At 37.7% G+C, this 22,175-nt stretch overlaps 1 protein-coding gene across 2 annotated transcripts in view; it reads right to left on the minus strand.

Annotated features, from left to right (window-relative positions):
- The window catches only part of PDCD6IP (programmed cell death 6 interacting protein), a 61,494-nt gene that overhangs the window by 19,249 nt on the left and 20,070 nt on the right, over positions 1 to 22,175 (minus strand). Inside the window, exons 5-10 of one of the 2 annotated variants that reach the window (XM_066350576.1) lie at positions 20,541 to 20,694; positions 19,339 to 19,439; positions 16,797 to 16,913; positions 9,047 to 9,269; positions 7,516 to 7,639; positions 3,863 to 4,040 (exon numbers count right to left, since the gene is read on the minus strand). In XM_066350576.1, the coding sequence (XP_066206673.1) occupies positions 3,863 to 4,040; positions 7,516 to 7,639; positions 9,047 to 9,269; positions 16,797 to 16,913; positions 19,339 to 19,439; positions 20,541 to 20,694 (897 nt within the window). Of the gene's footprint in view, positions 1 to 3,862; positions 4,041 to 7,515; positions 7,640 to 9,046; positions 9,270 to 16,796; positions 16,929 to 19,338; positions 19,440 to 20,540; positions 20,695 to 22,175 lie in introns of both variants that reach the window. The other variant, XM_066350575.1, reaches the window with a different exon arrangement.

Here is a 22,175-nt window from a genome sequence, read left to right on the forward strand (position 1 = left end):
ATCAGCTGTATTCCTCTATTACAGCAATGAACTATCCAAAAAAAATTGAGACAATTCCATTTATAACAGCATCAAAATGAATAAAATACTTAGGAATAAATCTAACCAAAGAGGCCACATACTGTTATGATTTATATGAAATGCCCAGAGTGAGCAAATGCATAGAAACAGGAACAGATTAGTGTTTGTCAGGACCAGGGGGAAAGGAGAAGAAGGAATGACTACTAATCGTAAAGGGTTTCTTTGTGGGATGATGAAAATGTTTCTGAATTTAGGAGGTGTTGATGCTCACTCAACATTGTGAATGTGCTAAAAGCCACTAAATCGGACACTTAAAAAAGCTTAAATGGTAAATTTTAGGTTAGGTCAATTTTACCTAAAAAAAAAAAAATACAAAAATATACATGATTTTTTTTAAAAGAACCAATTAGATATCTTAGAAATAAAAAGTATCACAGCAATATTTTTTTAAACTCAATAGAATGGCTGAAGAACACAAAAGGCGCAGCTCTAGAGCCAGGTAATGAGCTGAAGGCTAGTCTGGGACAGTCTCCCAGAAGAACAGAACACAAAGAGAAAGCAATGTCCAGCTATGAAAAACTGTTCCAGGAGCACCACCAGCAATCTAACAGAACTTCATTCCAACATAATGGAGAGACCAGAGAAAAAGGACTAACCGAAGAAATAGAATCCACGGACAGGAACCTAAAATTGACAGACCCAACAGGTCTCAGGCAGGATAAACTCAGTCTTTAAAAAACAAATTAGTGGACACTTCGAAACTTCTGAAAATCAAGATTTTCTAAAATATAGAACCTAAATTTCCAAAAATTACCAGAGAAGTGAATACAAGGAGTACCAGCCCCACAGACACGGACAACAGTGTGGTGAGTGCCAGGGGCAGGGGCTGTGGAGGGCGTATGGGGGACAAATGGTGACGGATGAAGACTCAGCCTGGGCTGGTGACTGAACACATACCAGTGTACAGATGATGCATCCAAAACATGTATAATTTTGTTACCCAGTGTCACCCCAACAAATTTAATAAAGGGGAAAAAAGGGAGGGGGGGAAGAATACCAGCTTCACAAACTATTTACTTCACAACTTATAAAATCCAAGTTCAACTGACAAAATGAACATCAAATAAGATAATAAAAGAGAGTCAGACAGCAGACATATCATACATACTAATAATGCCAGTTTTTCCTTAATTATAACACAAATTTTTATCACATTAATATTTCTAATAAAGTTGCTCCTCACAACTGATATATAGTATTTCATTTAGGCAATGTTCTTTTCCCACAAAACTTGTTTCAAAATCAAATACATGTCTTCCAATCAATGAGATCTTAAAATCAAAAATATACAGTAATATGTAATGTTTAAATAAAAACTAATGGTCACGTGTATGATCCCACTTCACACTTATCTTAGATGCTTAAATACAATTATCTCCGTTTTGTGGATGAATAACCTGAAACATAAAGATGTTAAGTAATTTTCCCAGGGTCACAATACAGTTAGGAATAAGAACTAGGAATCAAATCTAAATATAACTCACATTCACAGACCTTAACAACTAAGTTACATGTAAAATGTTAAATATTAAATGAGTTATTCTTGTAACTTCTACTTCCTGACTGCCCCAGACTGCTGCTTCCCGCTGACCTGCTATGCCCACACGGGCCAGTGTCTGTCTTCTCCCTCACTATCATTACACACTCAGGTGTGCTCCTGAACAGCACTCGCCACTTTTTTCTCCCTATGTCGATCTACTATTTTAACGTTCTTTCGATTGCAACACCAGACAGCAGGCTTATCAGAACCACAAATCAATATATATTGAAGGACAGTAAGGTATCCTCAAAAAAAAACTCTACTATAACCTTAAGGACAGTGTTGTCAAATGTTAATGTGCACACAAATCACCCTTGGATCTCATTAAAGGCAGAGGCTGGCCCTGGCCGGTTGGCTCAGTGGTAGAGTGTCAGCCTGGCGTGCAGGAGTCCCGGGTTTGATTCCCAGCCAGGGCACACAGGAGAAGCACCCATCTGCTTCTCCACCCCTCCCCCTCTCCTTCCTCTCTGTCTCTCTCTTCCCCTCCCGCAGCCAAGGCTCCAGTGGAGCAAAGTTGGCCCGGGCACTGAGGATGGCTCTATGGCCTCTGCCTCAGGTGCTAGAATGGCCCTGGTTGCAACAGAACAACGCCCCAGATGGGCAGAGCATCGCCCCCTGGTGGGCATGCCGGGTGGATCCCGGTCGGGCGCATGCAGGAGGGAGTCTGTCTGACTGCCTCCCTGTTTCCAGCTTTGGAAAAAATACAAAAAAAAAAAAGGCAAAGGCTGATTCAGTAGGTCGGATGGAGCAGTGGTCCCCAACCCCCGGTACCGGTCCATGGGCCATTTGGTACCAGTCCATAGAGAAAGCATAAATAACTTACATTATTTCCGTTTTATTTATATTTAAGTCTGAACGATGTTTATTTTTAAAAAATTACCAGATTCCCTCTGTTACATCCATCTAAGACTCACTCTTGATGCTTGCCTTGGTCATGTGATACATTTATCCGTCCCACCCCAAAGGCCGGTCCATGAAAATATTTTCTGACATTAAACCGGTCCGTGGCCCAAAAAAGTTTGGGGACCACTAGGTTAGAGTATGAGATTCTGCACTTCTAACAAATTCAGCCCAGGAAGGCTTGGCACTGAACTGTATAACACCAATTCTGTTTGCTTTAGTTTTTCTGATTATTGACTATATCTACATAGGTAGGACTGATAATGTTGATTATATAATAAATGTAGAACCCTTCATCAGATTTCCCAGACCAACAATGCAATAAGTTTCCCTTTAAGTTTCCTAAGCTTTTTCAAATAGCTGATTTGCATTGAAAGGTAAAACAATTACCATCAACTGATCAAAAGTCTGGATGCCTCCATGTTCAATATCAGTTATATCATATCAGTTATAATAATTGCAATATCATCACCATAGTAATATATTAACAATAGCTACAATTTACTAAGCATAAATTGTGTATCCCATAGGCTAGGCATTTCACTGTTTTAGTTTAGTTCATCCTTTAAATAACACTGGGAGGTAAATACTCTCATCCCCAAGGTTCACACCATCATAAGTACTTAAGTACTCTACCCCTGCCCCAAAGTACCTGGAATAATGTAAACACAATACCCTCTGAGAGTTCACTGAAAAGCAGAATATCAGAGATGAAAACATTGCTAACAAAAGTCACCTTAGAGGAGACTCCTAAACTGGCAAAGCCAATATAACAAGCTTGAATATATTTATAGCTGAAGAAGGAAATATACCAATTTGGAGAAAGAAGTACAGGCACAGTAAAAGGAGAATAACATTGACAAACAGCTGGCTTTAGCCAAAAGAGTTTAGTGTTCCATTCCTGTTGGTGCAATGCCCTCTCCACTGGCAGATGGATGCAGTGGGCTTATAAAATAGTTGACGGCCTAACTTCCTTTGTTTGATTCCATGTTCACCAAGAAACCCAATCTTTAATATAAAAAAATCATTGATTATGAAAACTTGGAATAGTATGTGTGACAGTAATTTCTCACACTATACTATTATACAATGGTCTTCTTTAATTTCATTATGTTTCATTATGTCCATTTACACACCCTTAGACATGTATGAACTTATTCTCAATCGAAATTCTTCTTGAGGCTGAAGGTCAGGCTCTAAGCCTCAGTAAATTCACCCAGATGATGAGCATTATTACCCTATGAAAGAAATCCAATAGGAGGAAGCCTCCAGTACTAATCCCTGCTGGACACCAAAGAGTCAAACTGTTTTTATTTGAAAAGCAAATCTCTTAAAACATACCTCATCTAGGATTTCTCTGTTTCTTTGTAGTAGTTCAGGTAGCTCTTTGATCAACTGGTCTACAGTCTGGATGCCTCCCTGTTCAATCACAGATGTGGATTTAGTCAATATAGACTGAGGTACGGTATCTCCAGATACATCTTCAATTGCTGCTGGAAGATTAAGAGAAGCTAAAACCCTGAAAAAATGAAATACTATGTTATATAGAGGTCTAAACCACCTTTAGAACATTAATCTCCTATATCCAAATCAACAGCAATGGAGTTACCATCCCAAAAGTGGATAAGCCCTATCAATAGAAAAATAAAGCAAAGAGAGAAAGAAAAAAAAACAGTGGTGGTTAAAATTATGATAAAATCGCTCAAGATTTAAGTTATTTGGCCCTGGCAGGGTGACTCAGTGGTCAAGTATCGACCCGGCGCACCAGGAGTCTCAGGTTCAACCCCCAGTCAGGGCACATACGAGAAGCAATCAGTAATTAGTAAGTACACAACTAAAATGGAACAACTAGATGAAAACGAGTTGATGCTTCTCTCCCTCTCTGCCTCCCCTTTCTCTCTTTCTTTCTCCCTTACTCTCTCTCTCAAATCAATGGAAAAACTTTTTTTAAAAAAGAGAACTAAGTTATTTTAAGTTCACAGTTCAGAATTAAAAGCCTAAAGAAATGCACATTAAAATATATATAATGAGGGGCCCTGGCCGGTTGGCTCAGCGGTAGAGCGTCGGCCTAGCGTGCGGAGGACCCGGGTTCGATTCCCGGCCAGGGCACACAGGAGAAGCGCCCATTTGCTTCTCCACCCCTCCGCCGCGCTTTCCTCTCTGTCTCTCTCTTCCCCTCCCGCAGCCAAGGCTCTATCAGAGCAAAGATGGCCCGGGCGCTGGGGATGGCTCTGTGGCCTCTGCCCCAGGCGCTAGAGTGGCTCTGGTCGCAACATGGCGACGCCCAGGATGGGCAGAGCATCGCCCCCTGGTGGGCAGAGCGTCGCCCCTGGTGGGCGTGCCGGGTGGATCCCGGTCGGGCGCATGCGGGAGTCTGTCTGACTGTCTCTCCCTGTTTCCAGCTTCAGAAAAATGAAAGAAAAAAAAATATATATATATATATATATATATATATAATGAATACTTTTGGTTGATAGTTCAAACTTAAGTTCTTTCAGTCTAAGTAATTAAAAGTCAAAAAGTCTATCTTAAAAACAGCAATCTGCCCTGGCAATGTAGCTCAGCTGGTCAGAGCGTCATCCTAATATGCCAAGGTTGTGGGTTCAATCCCTGGTCACAGCACATACAAGAATCAGCTAATGAACGTATAGATAAGTGGAACAACGAATCAATGTCTCTCTTTCTTTCCCTGTCCCTCGCCCCTTCTCTCGCTCTCTAAAATCAATAAATCAATAAAAAGTTTTAACTGCAATATCTTTATTATACTCCTGATTGTTATACTGTCACTAATAAGTCAGAGTACATAAAATAGTTGTCATTTCATATCATCTAGACAAAATGCTGAGAACATAGGTGATCTAAGTATTATTTCCAGATTCTTTATCTGTTCTCAGTTTGTGTCACAGTAACAATTATTCTACTATTTCATTTATATAATAAAGGAAATGTTAAACATGTTGCTTTCTTGCTAGAAAAAGAAAAATTAGGTTAAAACCCATATATTCTTCAAAATTAAAAACATTTAAAAAAGCAAACCAGACTAGGAGTAAACATTCTTAATTACATATATCTGACAAAGGACTTGCCTCTGAAATATGTATAGAGTTCTTCAAAGATTAAGAAGAAAACAGTTTTAAAAAATTAGCAAAAGGCCCTGGCCGGTTGGCTCAGCGGTAGAGTGTCGGCCTAGCGTGCGGAGGACCCGGGTTCGATTCCCGGCCAGGGCATACAGGAGAAGCGCCCATTTGCTTCTCCACCCCTCCGCCGCGCTTTCCTCTCTGTCTCTCGCTTCCCCTCCCGCAGCCAAGGCTCCATTGGAGCAAAGATGGCCCGGGCGCTGGGGATGGCTCTGTGGCCTCTGCCTCAGGCGCTAGAGTGGCTCTGGTTGCAACATGGCGACGCCCAGGATGGGCAGAGCATCGCCCCCTGGTGGGCAGAGCGTCGCCCCTGGTGGGCGTGCCGGGTGGATCCCGGTCGGGCGCATGCGGAAGTCTGTCTGACTGTCTCTCCCTGTTTCCAGCTTCAGAAAAATGAAAAAAAAAATTAGCAAAAGATTTCAACCAACACTTCACAAAAGATATATGAATGGCTAATAAATACATGAAGAGTTGATCAACATCTTTATTAATCAGGAAAATACAAATGAGATACCAGTACACAAACTAAAATGGCTAAAATTAAAGACTAAAAAAAAAGAAAGACTGACAATACTAAGTGCACATGAGGCTGCCAAGCAAGTAGACTTCTCAAAGAGCGCAGGTGGGATGTAAACTGAAACCACCACTTTGGAAAACAATCTGTTTCATATGAAGTCAAACACACACTAACCATACAATGCAGCAATTCTTTTTTTTTTTAATATTTATCTATTTTTTAAAGATTTTATTTATTCATTTTAGAGAGAGTAGACAGAGAGGGAGAGAGGAGCAGAAAGCATCAACTCCCATATATGCCTTGACCAGGGAAGCCCGGGGTTTCGAACCAGCGCCCTCAGTGTTCCAGGTCAACGCTTTTACCCACTGCGCAACCAAAGGTCAGGCCAATGCAGCAATTCTAATCCAAGTGTTTGACCAAAAAGAAATAAAATATCTCAACCCAAAGATTTGTATATCAATGTTCATAGTATCAACATTCTGAAATGTCCATCCACAGGTGAAAGAATAAACAAACAGGTATTTGACCATAAAACGAATTACTGCTCAGAAATAGAGGATCACAATGATACCCCCAACATATATGAATCTCAAAAACATCATGCTAAGTGCAAGATACACAAACACTTTCAGTATATACTTCAGGTAGGTGCTTATATATACTGGAAGTATTACACCGTATAACAACACGATGCACTATAAAATACACACTGCACATGTTACAATGATTACATTTAGATTAAACTGTATAAAATGAAAAACTAACCTATAGTGACAGGAAGCAGATCAGTAGCGGCTGGGGGCCAGGGGAGGAGAAATTGAAGTCAAAGAGCCATGAGGGAATGTTTTAGGGTGATGGAAATGTTGTGTCTTGATCGTGGTAGTGGTGGTGGTGTTAGTGGTTACAAGGGCATTCACATTGATCAAAAGAATTGAACAATACATTTAAAATGGGTATATTTTATTGTATGAAAATTATACTTAAGATTTTTGAAAAGCCAATGAATCCACCTGAAACAAATAGGTTCTGAATACTGTATACATCATATATCTTAACTTAAAAAGTTCATTCTACTTCTCATTTTCCTCAAATAAATAGCCAAAAGTTTCACTTTGTTTCAGCAATTAAATTTCTTCCAACTATATTTGTTAGGGCTTGATAAATATGGTGTCACCAAGAAATATTGTGTGTGTGTGTGTGTGTGTGTGTGTACTTGCTATTTCACATCTTTGGCATTCGGCTGCAAGGTCAGAAAGTAAAATGTTCATGAACTATTTAAACTATCAAACAGAAACATTAGAACTTCAGAAATAAGTTTAGGAAAGGTAAGCCCTACCTACCCATTTGCTAAAGTGGTGGCTTCTCTCATCTGAGCAATGGATCTGTTCACCAAGTCAGCCTTCCTCTGGTTGTAGGCGGCCAGGGACTGCTGCACCGACACTGGAACCATCTTCTCAAACAAATCTACAAGTAGCAATGGAAATGCCAACAGAATTTTGAGACAACTCAAATTATAAAGAGACTGTTCATATTTGCGTTCCAATATAAATTAAACGTAAAACTAAATTATTATTAAAAGTACGATGAAGAGAATTTTAGATCACTATATTCATGGACAATGACAACAAAAGCCTTTCCTCTGAACTTAAATTTACTGCCTTCTAGTTGTGTCTGTCATTGATCTAAGGAAACTTTGGTGAAGAAAAGTTAAACATAAGAATATATTGTTCAGCCCTGCCAGTTGGCTCAGTGGTAGAGCATCGGCCTGGCGTGCAGGAGTTCCGAGTTCGATTCCCAGCCAGGGCATGCAGGAGAAGCACCCATCTGCTTCTCCACGCCCCCTCTCTCCTTCCTCTCTGTCTCTCTCTTCCCCTCCTGCAGCCGAGGCTCCATTGGAGCAAAGATGGCCCGGGCGCTGAGGATGGCTCTGTGGCCTCTGCCTCAGGCGCTAGAATGGCTCTGGATGCAACAGAGCGACGCCCCAGAGGGGCAGAGCATCGCCCCCTGATGGGCATGCCGGGTGGATCCTGGTCGGGTGCATGCGGGAGTCTGTCTGACTGCCTCCCCGTTTCCAGCTTCGGAAAAATGCAAAAAAAAAAAAAAAGAATATATTGTTCATTTGGTTTGGGCTCTGGTGCCATGGTTCAATTTCTAGCCATATCACTTCCTAATTATGCAACATTGTGAACAAGTCAATTATTTAACTGCTGTGCATCAGTATCCTCCATCAGTCATGTGAGGAGAATGAATAACAGCACCTAGTTCATGGGGTTGCTGTGAAAAATAAATGAACTAGTATTTGTAAAGTGCTTATAAGAGTCCTGGTAAGTGGTAAACACTTTGTGCTTGCCAAATAGAAATAAGTAAAATAACTGCCTTTTCCCAATAAGTTAGAATATTAATTATCCTTGGGATCTCAGCTACAGGATACTACACATTGCATATATCTACAGTATCCAAAGCTATTATAACATGTATTTATTTACCTGATACAATCATGACTCCAGATTTCAATAGGCTTGAAATCATATTTATCAAAGTTTATTTTTAATGGCAGAATCTTAATAAAACAAATGTTAAAATGAAAACTGCTTTAAAGTCTTTATCGTTACGGTACTCACATGCAGTTTCAAGTTTTCTGACTCGTGTATACTTTACATATGCTTCACTGCCATTTACTTTCCATTTTAAAGTTTCACTGTAGATAATAACAATTTTTATTCCCATATTCATTTTGAATATGAATGCAAATTATATTCAAAGCATACCATACAATAGCAATTGTGTGATTTTGGACTACAAAAGAAAACAAATACAACTGGAGAAAAGATGAGTCAGACTGAACTATTACCAAATACTGACATGACATACCAGTGAATTTCTGGCTAATGGGTACATTGACTGGAGTAGATTTCACAAGCGTGGCTTTGCCAATAGAATCTAGATCTTTGAGGTCTGGAACTCGGTCATGATATATGAAGTCATTATCCTTCTTTGCTGCAGTAAGGGCACGGTTGATTTTGTCAGAAAAATCCTTCACGTTGACATATTCATCATAGCGAGATGCCACTGTTTTAATCAATTCTGCTGCATGCTAAAAAGAAAATGTTTAAAAAAATGCTTCTTTTATTCAACCAAGGATTGGTTTAAAAAAAAAGCTCTAATTTGAAGATATTCATTTCTAGCAATATGGTCAACAGAATAACCTAGAAATTCTCCCATCACAAATTACTCCAAAAATGAAGAATACACAGCAGACATCCCTCTAAACACCTGTGAATCACCAAGGAAATAAAAGAAATCCATGAGCCAATCAGTATAAACTGACTCTGAGGGAGACAAAAACTGAGAAACAGCTCCTTCACTCACTATCTCACATGAAGGAAGGGGACTTTAAAGAACTACACCCACAATGAAAGAGTGAATCAGAAAAATATTTCCCAGCAATGCAGGAAATCAACAAAGGAACTGTCTCAATATCAATAGAAAATGTTTTAGAAAAAGGTTTGCCATTAGAATTCATAAGATGAGCATATGCTTAACTTAGTGACCAAATTAAATTACTTAGATGGTATTAGGTTATAGTAACATCAGAAAAAAACAGGCAATAAAGCCAAAGGCATTATTCAAATTTAATTCAGTACATAATGTTCAACATTTGCCAATTTGCCAGAAAGATATAAATCTTATTAAATTTTGCATTTAATAGTCTCTACATACATAGACTGAGAAGTTGATTCATCTACCTATCATCAGAGTGGAAGATTTGAACACTCCTGTCTCAGTGATGGCTGGACCAAGTGAACAAAATTTTTAAAATTACAGAAGATTTGAACAACATAATTAATGAGTTTAATTCACCAGACATGGAAAACCCTAAACTCTGCCACTAAAGAATACATATATTGTCACGCACTTAGAGAACACACATAAAATGATCACATGAGGAAACAAAGCAAATCTAAAACACCAAAAATACAGAAATACAATAATGGTTTAATATTAGAAAATTTACTCATGTAATTCTTCAACTAACAGATTTGAGGGTTTTTTTAAATCAAATTATCTCCATTTATATTAAAAAGCATTTGATAAAATTCAATATTCATTATTGGTCTCTAAAAATCTTTACTTGTAAAACAGAAAGCTAGCCAGTTCTTCACATGATAAAACCTTGACCCCCCCCCCCTAAGCTGACACCATGTTTAGCAGAAAAATACAAGAAACATCCCTAGAATCAAAATAAAACAAAGGTCACCAGTATCATCACAACTTTGGAACATGTCATAATAACTGAACAAAACAATGAAATCAGTTATTAAATTTAGAAAAGAGAAGGAAAAAATTATTATTTACAAGTGATATATTTGTTACCTGGAAAACCTAAGAGAATCAACTATTCTAAATAATGAGAGAAGTAGCTTAGTTATAAAATCAATAGTGCAAATACAGATAAACAACCAACAACTTGAAGAGATAACAAAAAAATTTAAAAATTCGTTGTTACTGACAACACAAAGACAAAATTATCCAGGAATAAATTTTAAAAGATATATGCAAGTTCAACATAAAACTAGAGACAGAAATAAAGATAAAACCAAACAAACAAAGCAAAAGCTGCATCTTCAGTGTAAACTAGGAAATGGAAAAATGCACAAATTAAATCACTTTTTAAATCTGTAAATCAAATTTGATTTGTAAATGTGATCAAACCCTTCCCCAAATAGCAAAATTGGTACTAGAACCATAACATATATACTAAATACACCACAAGAAAAAAGATACTGCTACGGGCCCCAGCCTGAGCGGGAAGTGATTTAAGAAACTCTGAAAGCTGTGAGATAACTGTCAGCTGATCAAAGCAAAGCCAAATGGCCCATATGTTGAGTTACCAAGGGGTCACAGGAAAAATGGAATGCTGAGGGGCCTCATCCCAGTGAGGGGCGCTGAGAGCAAGAGGCAGATGAATTAATTACAAGGGCAGGGATGCTGGGAGAAGCAGAAAAGAGAAGGGCTGAAAAGGGGGAAGAAAGAAGTAGGAAACATTCAGAAAATGTCTGATACAAACCCTAAAAGTCGCGTCATCTCCTCAGGTACAAACTCAAGTAGATCAAAGATCCAAGCAAAGGCTGTGAGGAATTCAGGGAAATACAAGTACGGAAGTGGAATCCCTCCTAAACCAGGCTTTGAGAAGTGCAGCTGAGGAGGGAACCTTCCACATGAAGGCTTGGAAAGCTGCCTGGGCCGTTTCCCCACCCAGGAACCTCTTGCTCTTACTCCACTAAAATCAATCTCATTCAAACACAAGTAACAACAGCATCCCATCTGCCTCAACACAGAGAAACCATAAGGAAAAGGATGAAAATGGGCAATAATAACTTTCCAGTAGATAATGAAAATTCACCAAAGAAATGTTGCCACAAGGCAGATGAAAACAGCATGTGGGAAAAAAATTAAAAACTAAATTAACTAAAAAACCAAGGATACAATCATAGTACAAAAAAAAAAAATCAATAAAAATGAATAGAGAAGCAGATGGCCCAGACAACAGTGGGTGACAACCAGATAACAAGAGAATATAAAACCAGGAACTGACAGAAAAAAGATAAAGCATGAAATCATTTTAAAAAAGACAAATATTTACAAAAGGAATAATAGACATTACAGAAATCACTATAAGAAACACAAAATAAGAAATAGTGAGGAAAATGAAGGAGAGGCCATTAAAAATTAAAGATTTATGAGACATTATCAACCATATAAATGTGAGGATCTTTGTATCAACCCTGAATGAACAAACTGTAAAAAAAAACACTTTAGGAAAAATAAGGAGAAACTAAACTAGATCTGGATATTAAGTTACTGGTATTAATTATTAATTTGTATTAATTAGTATTAATTTTGCTAGATGTGATGATACTGTGGTTTTAATACTTTTTTAATCCTTACCTACTAGAGATACAAATAAACATATTTAAGGATAAAATGATATGCAATAGCTATAATATAATCCAAAAAATATGAGGGGAAAAGAAAATAGATTAAAAAACAATAGCAAAATATTGATAATCACTGAAGCTGGGTAATGGATATTTGGTAATTCATACTTTTTATAGAATGCTTTAAATTTTTCATAATAAATAATCATAAAATCTAGAATCATAAAAAAGCAAGACAATCAGAAAATGAGAGATGACAATACCTATCAGGCATTAAAAAAATAGACCAAACCAAAAAAAAAAAAAAAAAAAAATAGACCAAACCAACAGACATATGAAAAGATGCTCATCTTCATTAGTTATTAGAGAAATGCAAATCAAAACTGCAATGAGATACCACCTCACACCTGTTAGATTAGCTATTATTAACAAGACAGGTAACAGCAAATGTTGGAGAGGCTATGGAGAAAAAGGAACCCTCATTCACTGTTGGTGGGAATGTAAAGTAGTACAACCATTATGGAAGAAAGTATGGGGGTTCCTCAAAAAACTGAAAATAGAACTACCTTATGACCCAGCAATCCCTCTACTGGGTATATACCCCAAAAACTCAGAAACATTGATATGTAAAGACACATGTAGCCCCATGTTCATTGCAGCATTGTTCACAGTGGCCAAGACATGGAAACAACCAAAAAGCCCTTCAATAGAAGACTGGATAAAGATGTGGCACATATACACTATGGACTACTACTCATCCATAAGAAATGATGACATCAGATCATTTACAACAAAATGGTGGGATCTTGATAACATTATACGGAGTGAATTAAGTAAATCAGAAAAAAACAAGAACTGCATTATTCCATACGTAGGTGGGACATAAAAACGAGACTAAAAGACATGGACAAGAGTGTGGTGGTTATGGGGGGGGTGGGGCACAAAGAAAACTAGATAAAAGTTGACGGAGGACAATCTGACTTTGGGGGATGGGTATGCAACATAATTGATTGACAAGATAACCTGGACATGTTTTCTCTGAACATATGTACCCTGATTTATTGATGTCACCCCATTAAAATTAATAAAAAAATTTTTTTTTAAATTTTTTAAATGGTAAAAAAAAATAGGCCAAAGAAACAGAACAAAAAGTTCAGAAATAGATCCAAATATATATGATACATTTAGAATGTGATAAGGTCAATCTCAAATCAGCAGAGTAAAGAAACTTGTAATAAGTAGTATGGGGCCAACTAGGTAGCCATTTTGAAAAATAAAAATTAGATCCAGGCCCTAGCCAGGTAGCTCAGTTGGTTAGAACATCATCCCAACATGCCAAGGTTGTGGGTTCAAACCCCAGTCAGGGCAAATACAAAATCAAGCAATGAAAGCATAAAAAAGTGGAACAAATCAACATTTCTCTCTCCTTCTACCTCTCTAAAAATTAATAGATTAAAAAAAATTTTTTTAAATAGTGTCCGTAAAGTCATGCACTTTTCACTGGTCACAGGAAAGCAACAAGACGATAGAAATGTGAAATCTGCACCAAATAAAAGGAAAACCCTCCCAGTGTCTGTAGGATGATGTGGCAGCATGTGCACATGCGCAGATGATGATGTAACACCGTGTATACAGCAGAGCAGCACACAGCCATGCCAGTCGAGATGTGGACGGTACAGAGGGAAGTTCAGTGTGTTCTGTGGCTCACTAAATTCAAATCTGTGACCAAAGTGCAACATGAATATCGGCGCATTTATAACAAAGCGCCACCACATAGGAATAACATTACTCGGTGGGATAAGCAGTTGAAGGAAACCGGCAGTTTGGTGGAGAAACCCCGTTCTGGTAGGCCATCAGTCAGTGACGAGTCTGTAGAGGCTATACGGGATAGCTACCTAAGGAGCCCTAAAAAATCTGTGTGTGAGCCCACATCGAACTGCACTGAATAGGTATGAATCCATACTTCACGTCACATATCAGGATAAACTCCAAGGAGATCAAAATTCCAAGTATAATACAAGTATATACAGATAATATTCTTTGATATCAACAATTCTATTTCTGTAAATTTAAGATATACCCCTGCTACTATGGACTAACCTGTGTCCTCCCCAAAACTCGTATGCCAACACTCTAACCCCCAAAGTGATGGTACTTGGAAATAGGGCCTCTGAGAGATTACATTTAGGTGAGGTCATAAGGGCAGGGCCTCATCAGAAAAGACAGCAGAGAGCTTGGTGTCTCTCTCTCTCTCTCTCTCTCTCTCTCTCTGTCTCTCTCCACCATGTGAAGACACAGCCAGAAGTCTGCAAGCCAGAAGACAGCTCCAATCAGAACCCGACCATGCTGACACCCTGATCTCAGCCTCTGACCCTCTGGAATTGTGAAAAAAACAAATTTCTGTTGTTTAGTGGTTTTCAAACTGCCAGTCGGCCAGAAATTTCGTGCCAGTTCACAAAAGAGTTAACCACCTAGATTGTGTAAGAATGGGAAGAGTTAAGAATATGCATTGTTTGTATATGCATGTATTTGCTTATATTTCAAAGAAAAACAACTTTGAAAGGATTAAACAAAAAATTACCTATAGAGCAGTAGGAAAAAAACAGAAGGAACCAGACAGAAGGGAAAAGGTAGAGACAGGTTGAAATGTATGCCTTTTATATACTTATGTTTCCCAGTTTTTATTTTGAAAATTTTCAAGCTCATAGAAAAACTGAAAGCGTAGACTCTCCAGGTTCAACAATTGTTATTAGCATTTGCCATAATTTGTTTTATCTCTGTTTCCCATATACACAATATGTATACATGTTTTTGTTTTTCTGCAGAACTGTTTGAAACTCAAGTTCATTCGAGATGACCCTTCATCCCTAAATGCCTCAGCATGTATCTCCTAATACGGATGACTTCTTTAATACCTACAGGCTATTATCATTACTAAGGAAGCAAATACTTTCACAAAATCAGTTTTACCATCTTAACAGGCTCATCATTAATCATGTATTCATTCTATACGAGTCACCTTTTATAGCTATACATTTTTAGGTCTTTTTGAAACTGCACTTGGGCAGCTTTAGCGATTCCACCCAGAGGAAGTGGACCCACCTTCTGGAGTCAAGTAAACTGCCTTGTCCCAAAAGCACAGTTCATGAGCCATGTAAGTCCAGGCACAATTTTTCTGAGCTCCAGAAGTAAATCCCAAGCAGCATTTTTACCTTTGCTGCTACTTGACCTATTGTTTTGATTTTCCTGACTCTGATTTTGTTTTTGTTTCTGATTTGCTCATGACCAATGTTTTTCCCATTGCTGACAGCAACAAGTGGAAGGCTGATTAATGGTTTGATCATCGAATGATTTCTATCAGACTCATATGGTACTCTTCACCTACTGAGTGAGAGGCTACAGATAATACGATTTGTTAGTCACCTTTTTTGGTTTGTTTGCCTAGTTCAAATCAATTACTAAGTCAAGTAAAAATACATTTCATGCCTTCTGGAAGAGGAACAGCCTTTAAGGTATAAATCAGTAAGGGTTTATGTTCTATATTAACTTTTTTTTATTTTCTGAGAGAGAGGCAGGGAGAGAGACAGAGACAGGACCCATCGAACTGTTCTTGTATGTGCCCTGATCAGGTATCCATCTATGTTACCTTCTGACCCACGATTAAAGCTATAAAACTGAAGCTATAACTGAAAAAAGTCCTCACCTTTCACTGTGTGAGTCTGGAGTAGTTTCCTTTTTCCAGAGTGGATTTTTAAATTACATTAAAATTTCAAAAAGAGCACTTCTCTGACTGGTTTACGGAGACTACATAAGGACCTGCTTGACTCTAACAGTCCCAGAATTCCCAGAAAATAAACTAAACTTGTAACACTTTAAATATAACCTAAAAAAATCTTTCCTACAGAACCCTCTTTCTCCAAAACATTTTATATAAGAATTAAAAATACTGTGATCACAGTGAATCCTGGACAAGATATGTTTGATAATCCGGGTTTTGTAAAAAAGTGTGCTTTTAACTGATTATGTCAGTGTAGGGTATAATGCCGGTTTTATAAGACTTGGGTTTCTTTTCTCATGAAAAGACTAATTAAAATGAACTTCCTAAATGATACTCGCATAGTCTCATCTAAGATCAAGGTCATACTAAAATTTTCTTAAGTCTTCTTCCTACCTTCTGCTTACCTATATTGAAAAGTACAAACAACTCACAAATAGTACTAACCCTGCTGCAAAGTTGTTCCAGGTGTCACAGCCTATTTCTGACGACCCCAATACCTACCATAGCAACACAACGGCGTAGCAGGCACTCGGCTACTTACAGATGTCTTTATATTACCACCATCCAACTCAAGCTAGGCTTATATGCTCCAATTTAGATCAAGACTAGGCCATCCTTTAAGCACTAGACATCCTTTCTAGAGCCTCGTAATTAATTTAGTCTATTTTATATTAAAATAAATATGGGTAAATAAAAGGGAATGATGTAAACTTTGCATGAATTTCTTAAATAAAATATGAGATTTCAAAAAGCACGCAGCAGGTAAAGTCTAACGATAAAAGCAATCACTTGTCTCCACTGATAGGGCAGGAGTGGGAAAGGTTTCCATAAGCCAACTTGGGACTCTCACTAAGAAAAAAAATGGAGATCTAAGTTACTTAATATTTATTGCTAACAGACTCACCTGTAATCTTGCAATCTCTTCTCCAAATTTCTTCTGCTGTTTTGCCAGGATAGACTGATGATACTCAGCATTGGCCTGCATGATACAGTGCTTGGCAGCCAGGATGGGGAACACCTCCTGGAAATAAAAATACTGACCAGGGAGAGTCCAACCACACAACCACCACAGACAACATGGGATGCAGGAAGAAAAAGGAAAAGGAGACAGAAATTAGAATACCCCATTAATGGCTAGAAATAGGTAGATTAGTCATTAGGTGTAAACAGAGAAGACCACATGATTTTGCATGGATTGAATTCAAAAATTTCAATTTTTTTCGTCCAATTGAAATTAAAGCTATTTTTAAAAAAAAACAAATGAAGCCAATTAAAATTTGTACAAGTCTCTTTAATCGAGCCATGAAGTCAACATTTTGTTTACAAAGGAAAGCATGCATTAGAAAGAGAAGTAGAATGGATAATCAGAGGAATAGCAGCACAAGGCTCCAGAAGCTTTCTTATGAGCCCTTACCAGCCCTTTAACTAAACCGCTACTCACATACACTAATGACACTGCTCTATAGCTGTTTCATGTTTAAAAGACAAAAGACAGTAAAGTAAGTTCCCACTTACATTCATATCCTGACTTTTTAATAAAGATCTTTTTTAGCCACATAAAAATCTAGTATCATATAAAAACTAACATTTCAGTATCATATACTCAAAAACAAATAGCAAGATAAATGCACTAAGTTAATAACTAATATTTTCTTACTTTTTGCCCTTATCTGTTTTGAAAAAATTTTCAGTCAAAATTAATTTTAAAAGATCCAAACCCATGAACCAGAAAAGCAGTTACATGGGTAGAGGCTTTTCCAAAACGTCAAATCCTAGCCTGCAACCTCATTGCTTTTAGGAAGTTCATGTCATATAAAATCCAAAAAATATACTAGACTCAATGTCCAGACAAAAAAAAAATTAAGAGAATCAAAAACTGAATTACTACCTGTGTGCTTTCCTGTCTTCCAGTGAGTAATATCCCAGCTTCCTAAATCACTACTTGCAGAAATTTCAGTTCTATAACTACAAAATGAAAATATCTTATGAACTTTATTAGTAAAATAACAAAAATAAAAGACACCTAAATCTCAAACTGTGCAGAAGCCAGTTCTCAAGTTAAGGCTGGAGCAACTTGGTGCTTAAACAGATTTTCAAGGAATACCAGGCGTGCTGCAGAGGTAGTTTCCAAGTCTTTGTAGGTGACACTCTTCTCTCCATGACAAGACTGAACTAATGGCCCACCAGGCTGCAACGGTACACTGTGCAACTGAACGTGAGGTCTTTCAGAGGAAGCAAAAGGAGATTCCACATCTCTTTGAAAGAGTAACAATCTAAATAACCAGGAGTCCTGGGCAAATTTCAACTCATCCTATGGTGTATTTTAAATCTCTAAGGATCTTCACACTGAACATTTTCTGACCAAACTAACATGTTCTATTGATGCACTGACATGCTTTTTTACTCCACCACAAAACTGCCTGCAATTTCATAATTTAAAAAATTCCTGGCCTGACTGTGCTGGCTCAGTGTTAAGCGTCGACCTGGAACGCTGAGGTCTCCAGTTCAAAACCCCAGGACTGCCCAGTCAAGGCACATACAGAGAAGCAACTCTGGGTTGATACTTCCTGCTCCTTCCTCCTACACACACTTTCTCTTTCTTTCTCATTCCCTCTCTCTTCTTCTTCTAACCTCAATAAAAATTTAAAACAAAAATTCCTGAATGACTTCCTAATCAATAAACTCCCCTACAAAAGACCATGTGACAAATACCCTTGGCTATCATGCAGATGAAACTAGTTCCTTGAACATTTCTTAAAGATTAGATGAAAACATCTACATTTCACTCAATCTGTCAAGTTGCTCTTTCTTACCATTCTAACTTTACTTGTTAGTTTAATTACCTGCTTTGTCATTTATAAAATATCATTACTGACCAGTCATTTCAAATGCTACTTCAGAAAAGTTTACAAAAAAATAATACTTCCTGTGATAGTGGTTTAAAGATGCTTGTTTTCCTTAGCTGTCCAATAGCAGCCCCATTTTTTATCCCTGTTGACAAAACTTAATTCTTATCAAAGTATTGGATGAATTTGTTAAGTTTCCTTTTCCTTTTCCTTTTTCTTTGTTTTTGCGCTTAAGACTCATCTTTAAGAAAACAGGACAATAATTAAAACTGTGAATAATCAACATGCTCAAGTATTCATGCTTGTGCCCAATCACCAAAGATTCAGAACTACACAATGGAGACAGATATTCAGAAATTTCCAAAAAGAGATTTAGCTTGGAAAAACAAGTTTAGTGAAGAGCAGAGGCAAGGCATCCTGTAAATATAGAATTTTCATGCAACTTAAACACACAAAATATTTCTACAAATATATTCTTCAAATGCCTCTCCTAAAGTTTCAAGTATCTTTATAAAATTTTCAACTTGCTTTTTATACCCAGAAATATTCAAATATTTCCACATGCAAAATAGCCAAGTGTATGTAAAAACAGTAACTGACCTTGGGGAGAGTATCTTTATACTGACACTGCTTGAAAGCATCACCAAAATAGTCTGCAGCCTGATTAGCCAATTTAGCTATGATGGCATCTTTCATTTTATCTGGAATACAACATTAAATTGACCATTTTAATAAAAACAAATATAAAGTAATCAGATATGTCATGACTGTACATCTGTCTTAAAAAATCTTTATTGACAAAATCAATTCATCTTCATGAAACTCAATTATTCCTTAAGCAAATACAAAGAGTGAGAAAATAGTTTAGTGGTTGCCGGGAGCTGGGGACTAGGGAATAGAGAGTGACTGCCAGCAGCTATGAGGTTTCTTTTTGGGGTGACGATAATGTTCTACAATAAGTTAGTGGTAATGGTTGCAAAACTGAATATGCTAAAAACCAATGAAGTATATACGTATTTTAAAAGGGTAAATTTTACTGTATAGGCTCCCACATGATGATTGTTCCCTTATTTTCCATTTCTCTGCACTTTCATATTCAGCCCATATTCCAATCTGTCATATTAACTCAATGCCAGTACGAACTGATCGCATACCCTCATTCAGAGAGCCAGGGACTCTGCTTAGATGGCTTAATCTTATCAGTTGGGTCTCGAAGAAAGGAGACCTCCTCAAAGAGGCTCTTTTTGACTAATGAATCTAAAATTAGCATGACTTCCCCCCTACATCCTCACCCCACAGCCAGAACACCCCAGCCATTATCACTTAATCCACCATATTTTCTTTATAAAATGATCTCTAAAATTACATTAACTAATTTCTTGTTTATTATCTCACCCACACTAAAATATAAGCTTCCTGATATAAGGAATATTGTTTGTTTCATAATTCTATTCATCTAGAGCCCAGAACACTTTCTGGAACACAGAAGGTATCCAATAAGTATTTGCTAAATAAATTTATTTTTGATATATTACAAACCTACATATTATTCCAGAGTTCAGTGTTTTAAGACAATAGCTAACTATCCATTCTATAAAAGACTTCAAATACAAAATACATTCTTAAATGTGTATTTGTACCACCTTAAGTTCAGAAAAACTGAAAATTGTCAATAATGTATGTCAATATGTCAAGTTCAAAGAGAAAAGCTCTACACTGAACATGTGATAGCCTAATCACTTTCTAATTCTAAAAACCTATCACTTTTCATATGCAACAAAATGAAAACAAACTGGAATTACCTCTTGTGGCCTTTAAAAAAAATACTTCTTGGGCTTGTGCCAGCATAATAAGACTGAGGGTCCCAACAGTATCTGGAGATATATCCACAGTAGGCTCTCGATTTAAGGCAGATAAAACCGTCTCTTTAATATGTAAAAAGGCACCACTAGCAAACTAGAGGGGGGAAAAAGAATTTCTTTAAAATTTGTATGAACTAAGCAAGACTTAATTTTCTGTTAAACACAAAATCATTCCAAATGTTAACTCAGTTAAACAGTTATTATATTTAAATTTTTATATTGTGCGAAACAGAATAAAACATCTGACCTACAGACAATAAGGGTATGTTTCTAAAGCTCTATAGAGTAACAGAAAATTTAACAAAGATTAAAAGTTAACTGCAATAAAAATACAAAATATATTAATGGGACAAATTGAGTAAGCTCAGTTTTTAGATAATTTCCTCAAAACTAATGTGAGAATAGAGGCAGAGACAAAATATTAAAATGTTTTTAGTACTGAAATGCTCTTGATTTGGTCCCAAATTTATCACTCAAATAATTAAAAGCTACCATACTTGCAGAAACCTCAAATAGTACAGATACCAAGTTCTCTGAGGAACAGCATTACCATCTATTTGCTAATGATTCTATTTGACTTTCCGAGCTTCCCTGGTGAAACATTACCCATCAGATTTGTCTTCCCAATTAAACTTTTCTAAGATTAACACTAAAACAGCTTTGCTTTCATGAGGCAAATGACACTGGGAAAAAGAAGTCAGTCTGGGATTAAAAGGTGCTGTGAGTTATACAGATAACCGATGCAAAGATAGCACAAGGTTAACTATTTCAAGTGAACATGGTGGCACTGGCTGGTTGGCTCAGTGGTAGAGCGTCGGCCTGGCGTGCAGGAGTCCCGGGTTCGATTCCCGGCCAGGGCACACAGGAGAAGTGCCCATCTGCTTCTCCACCCCTCCCCCCTCTCCTTCCTCTCTCTCTCTTTCTTCCCCTCCCGTAGCTGAGGTTCCATTGAAGCAAAGTTGGCCCGGGCGCTGAGGATGGCACCGTGGCCCCTGCCTCAGGCGCTAGAATGGCTTTGGCAGCAACAGAGCAACGCCCCAGATGGGCAGAGAATCGCCCCCTGGTGGGCATGCCGGGTGGATCCCGGTCAGGCGCATGCTGGAGTCTGTCTGACTGCCTCCCCTTTTCCAATTTCAGAAAAATACAAAAAAAAAAAAAAAAGAACATGGTGTTTCTGCAGTCATGAAGTACAGTAAAAGTCAAGTGCCTGCAGAAAGTGATCGGCTGACCCTGCTTCAAAACTAACAGAACCACAGAGCAGAGCAGAAGGGACCCAGCCTCTCATTCACAGATATGGAACTGGAGGCCCACAGAGGTTAAAGAACTTATACACAGGGGCACACAGCTTCTTGGTACAAGAACCTAGGTCTTGTAACACCACCAGTTATTTCCATCACACAAGGGGATCTGCTATGAATCAAAGAGGTGACTCACAGGACGGAATGTGTCCTCAATGATTCAGAATGCCCTCTAAGATCTCACATGCCAATTAACAATTACCGTTAATAGAAAACTAAATGAAAATTTACTTCATTATTGTATTTTAAAATATTTGCCATTTATGGCCCCAAAAAG

This window comes from Saccopteryx leptura, chromosome 10, assembly GCF_036850995.1.
Source record: "Saccopteryx leptura isolate mSacLep1 chromosome 10, mSacLep1_pri_phased_curated, whole genome shotgun sequence".
Lineage (NCBI taxonomy): Eukaryota > Metazoa > Chordata > Mammalia > Chiroptera > Emballonuridae > Saccopteryx > Saccopteryx leptura.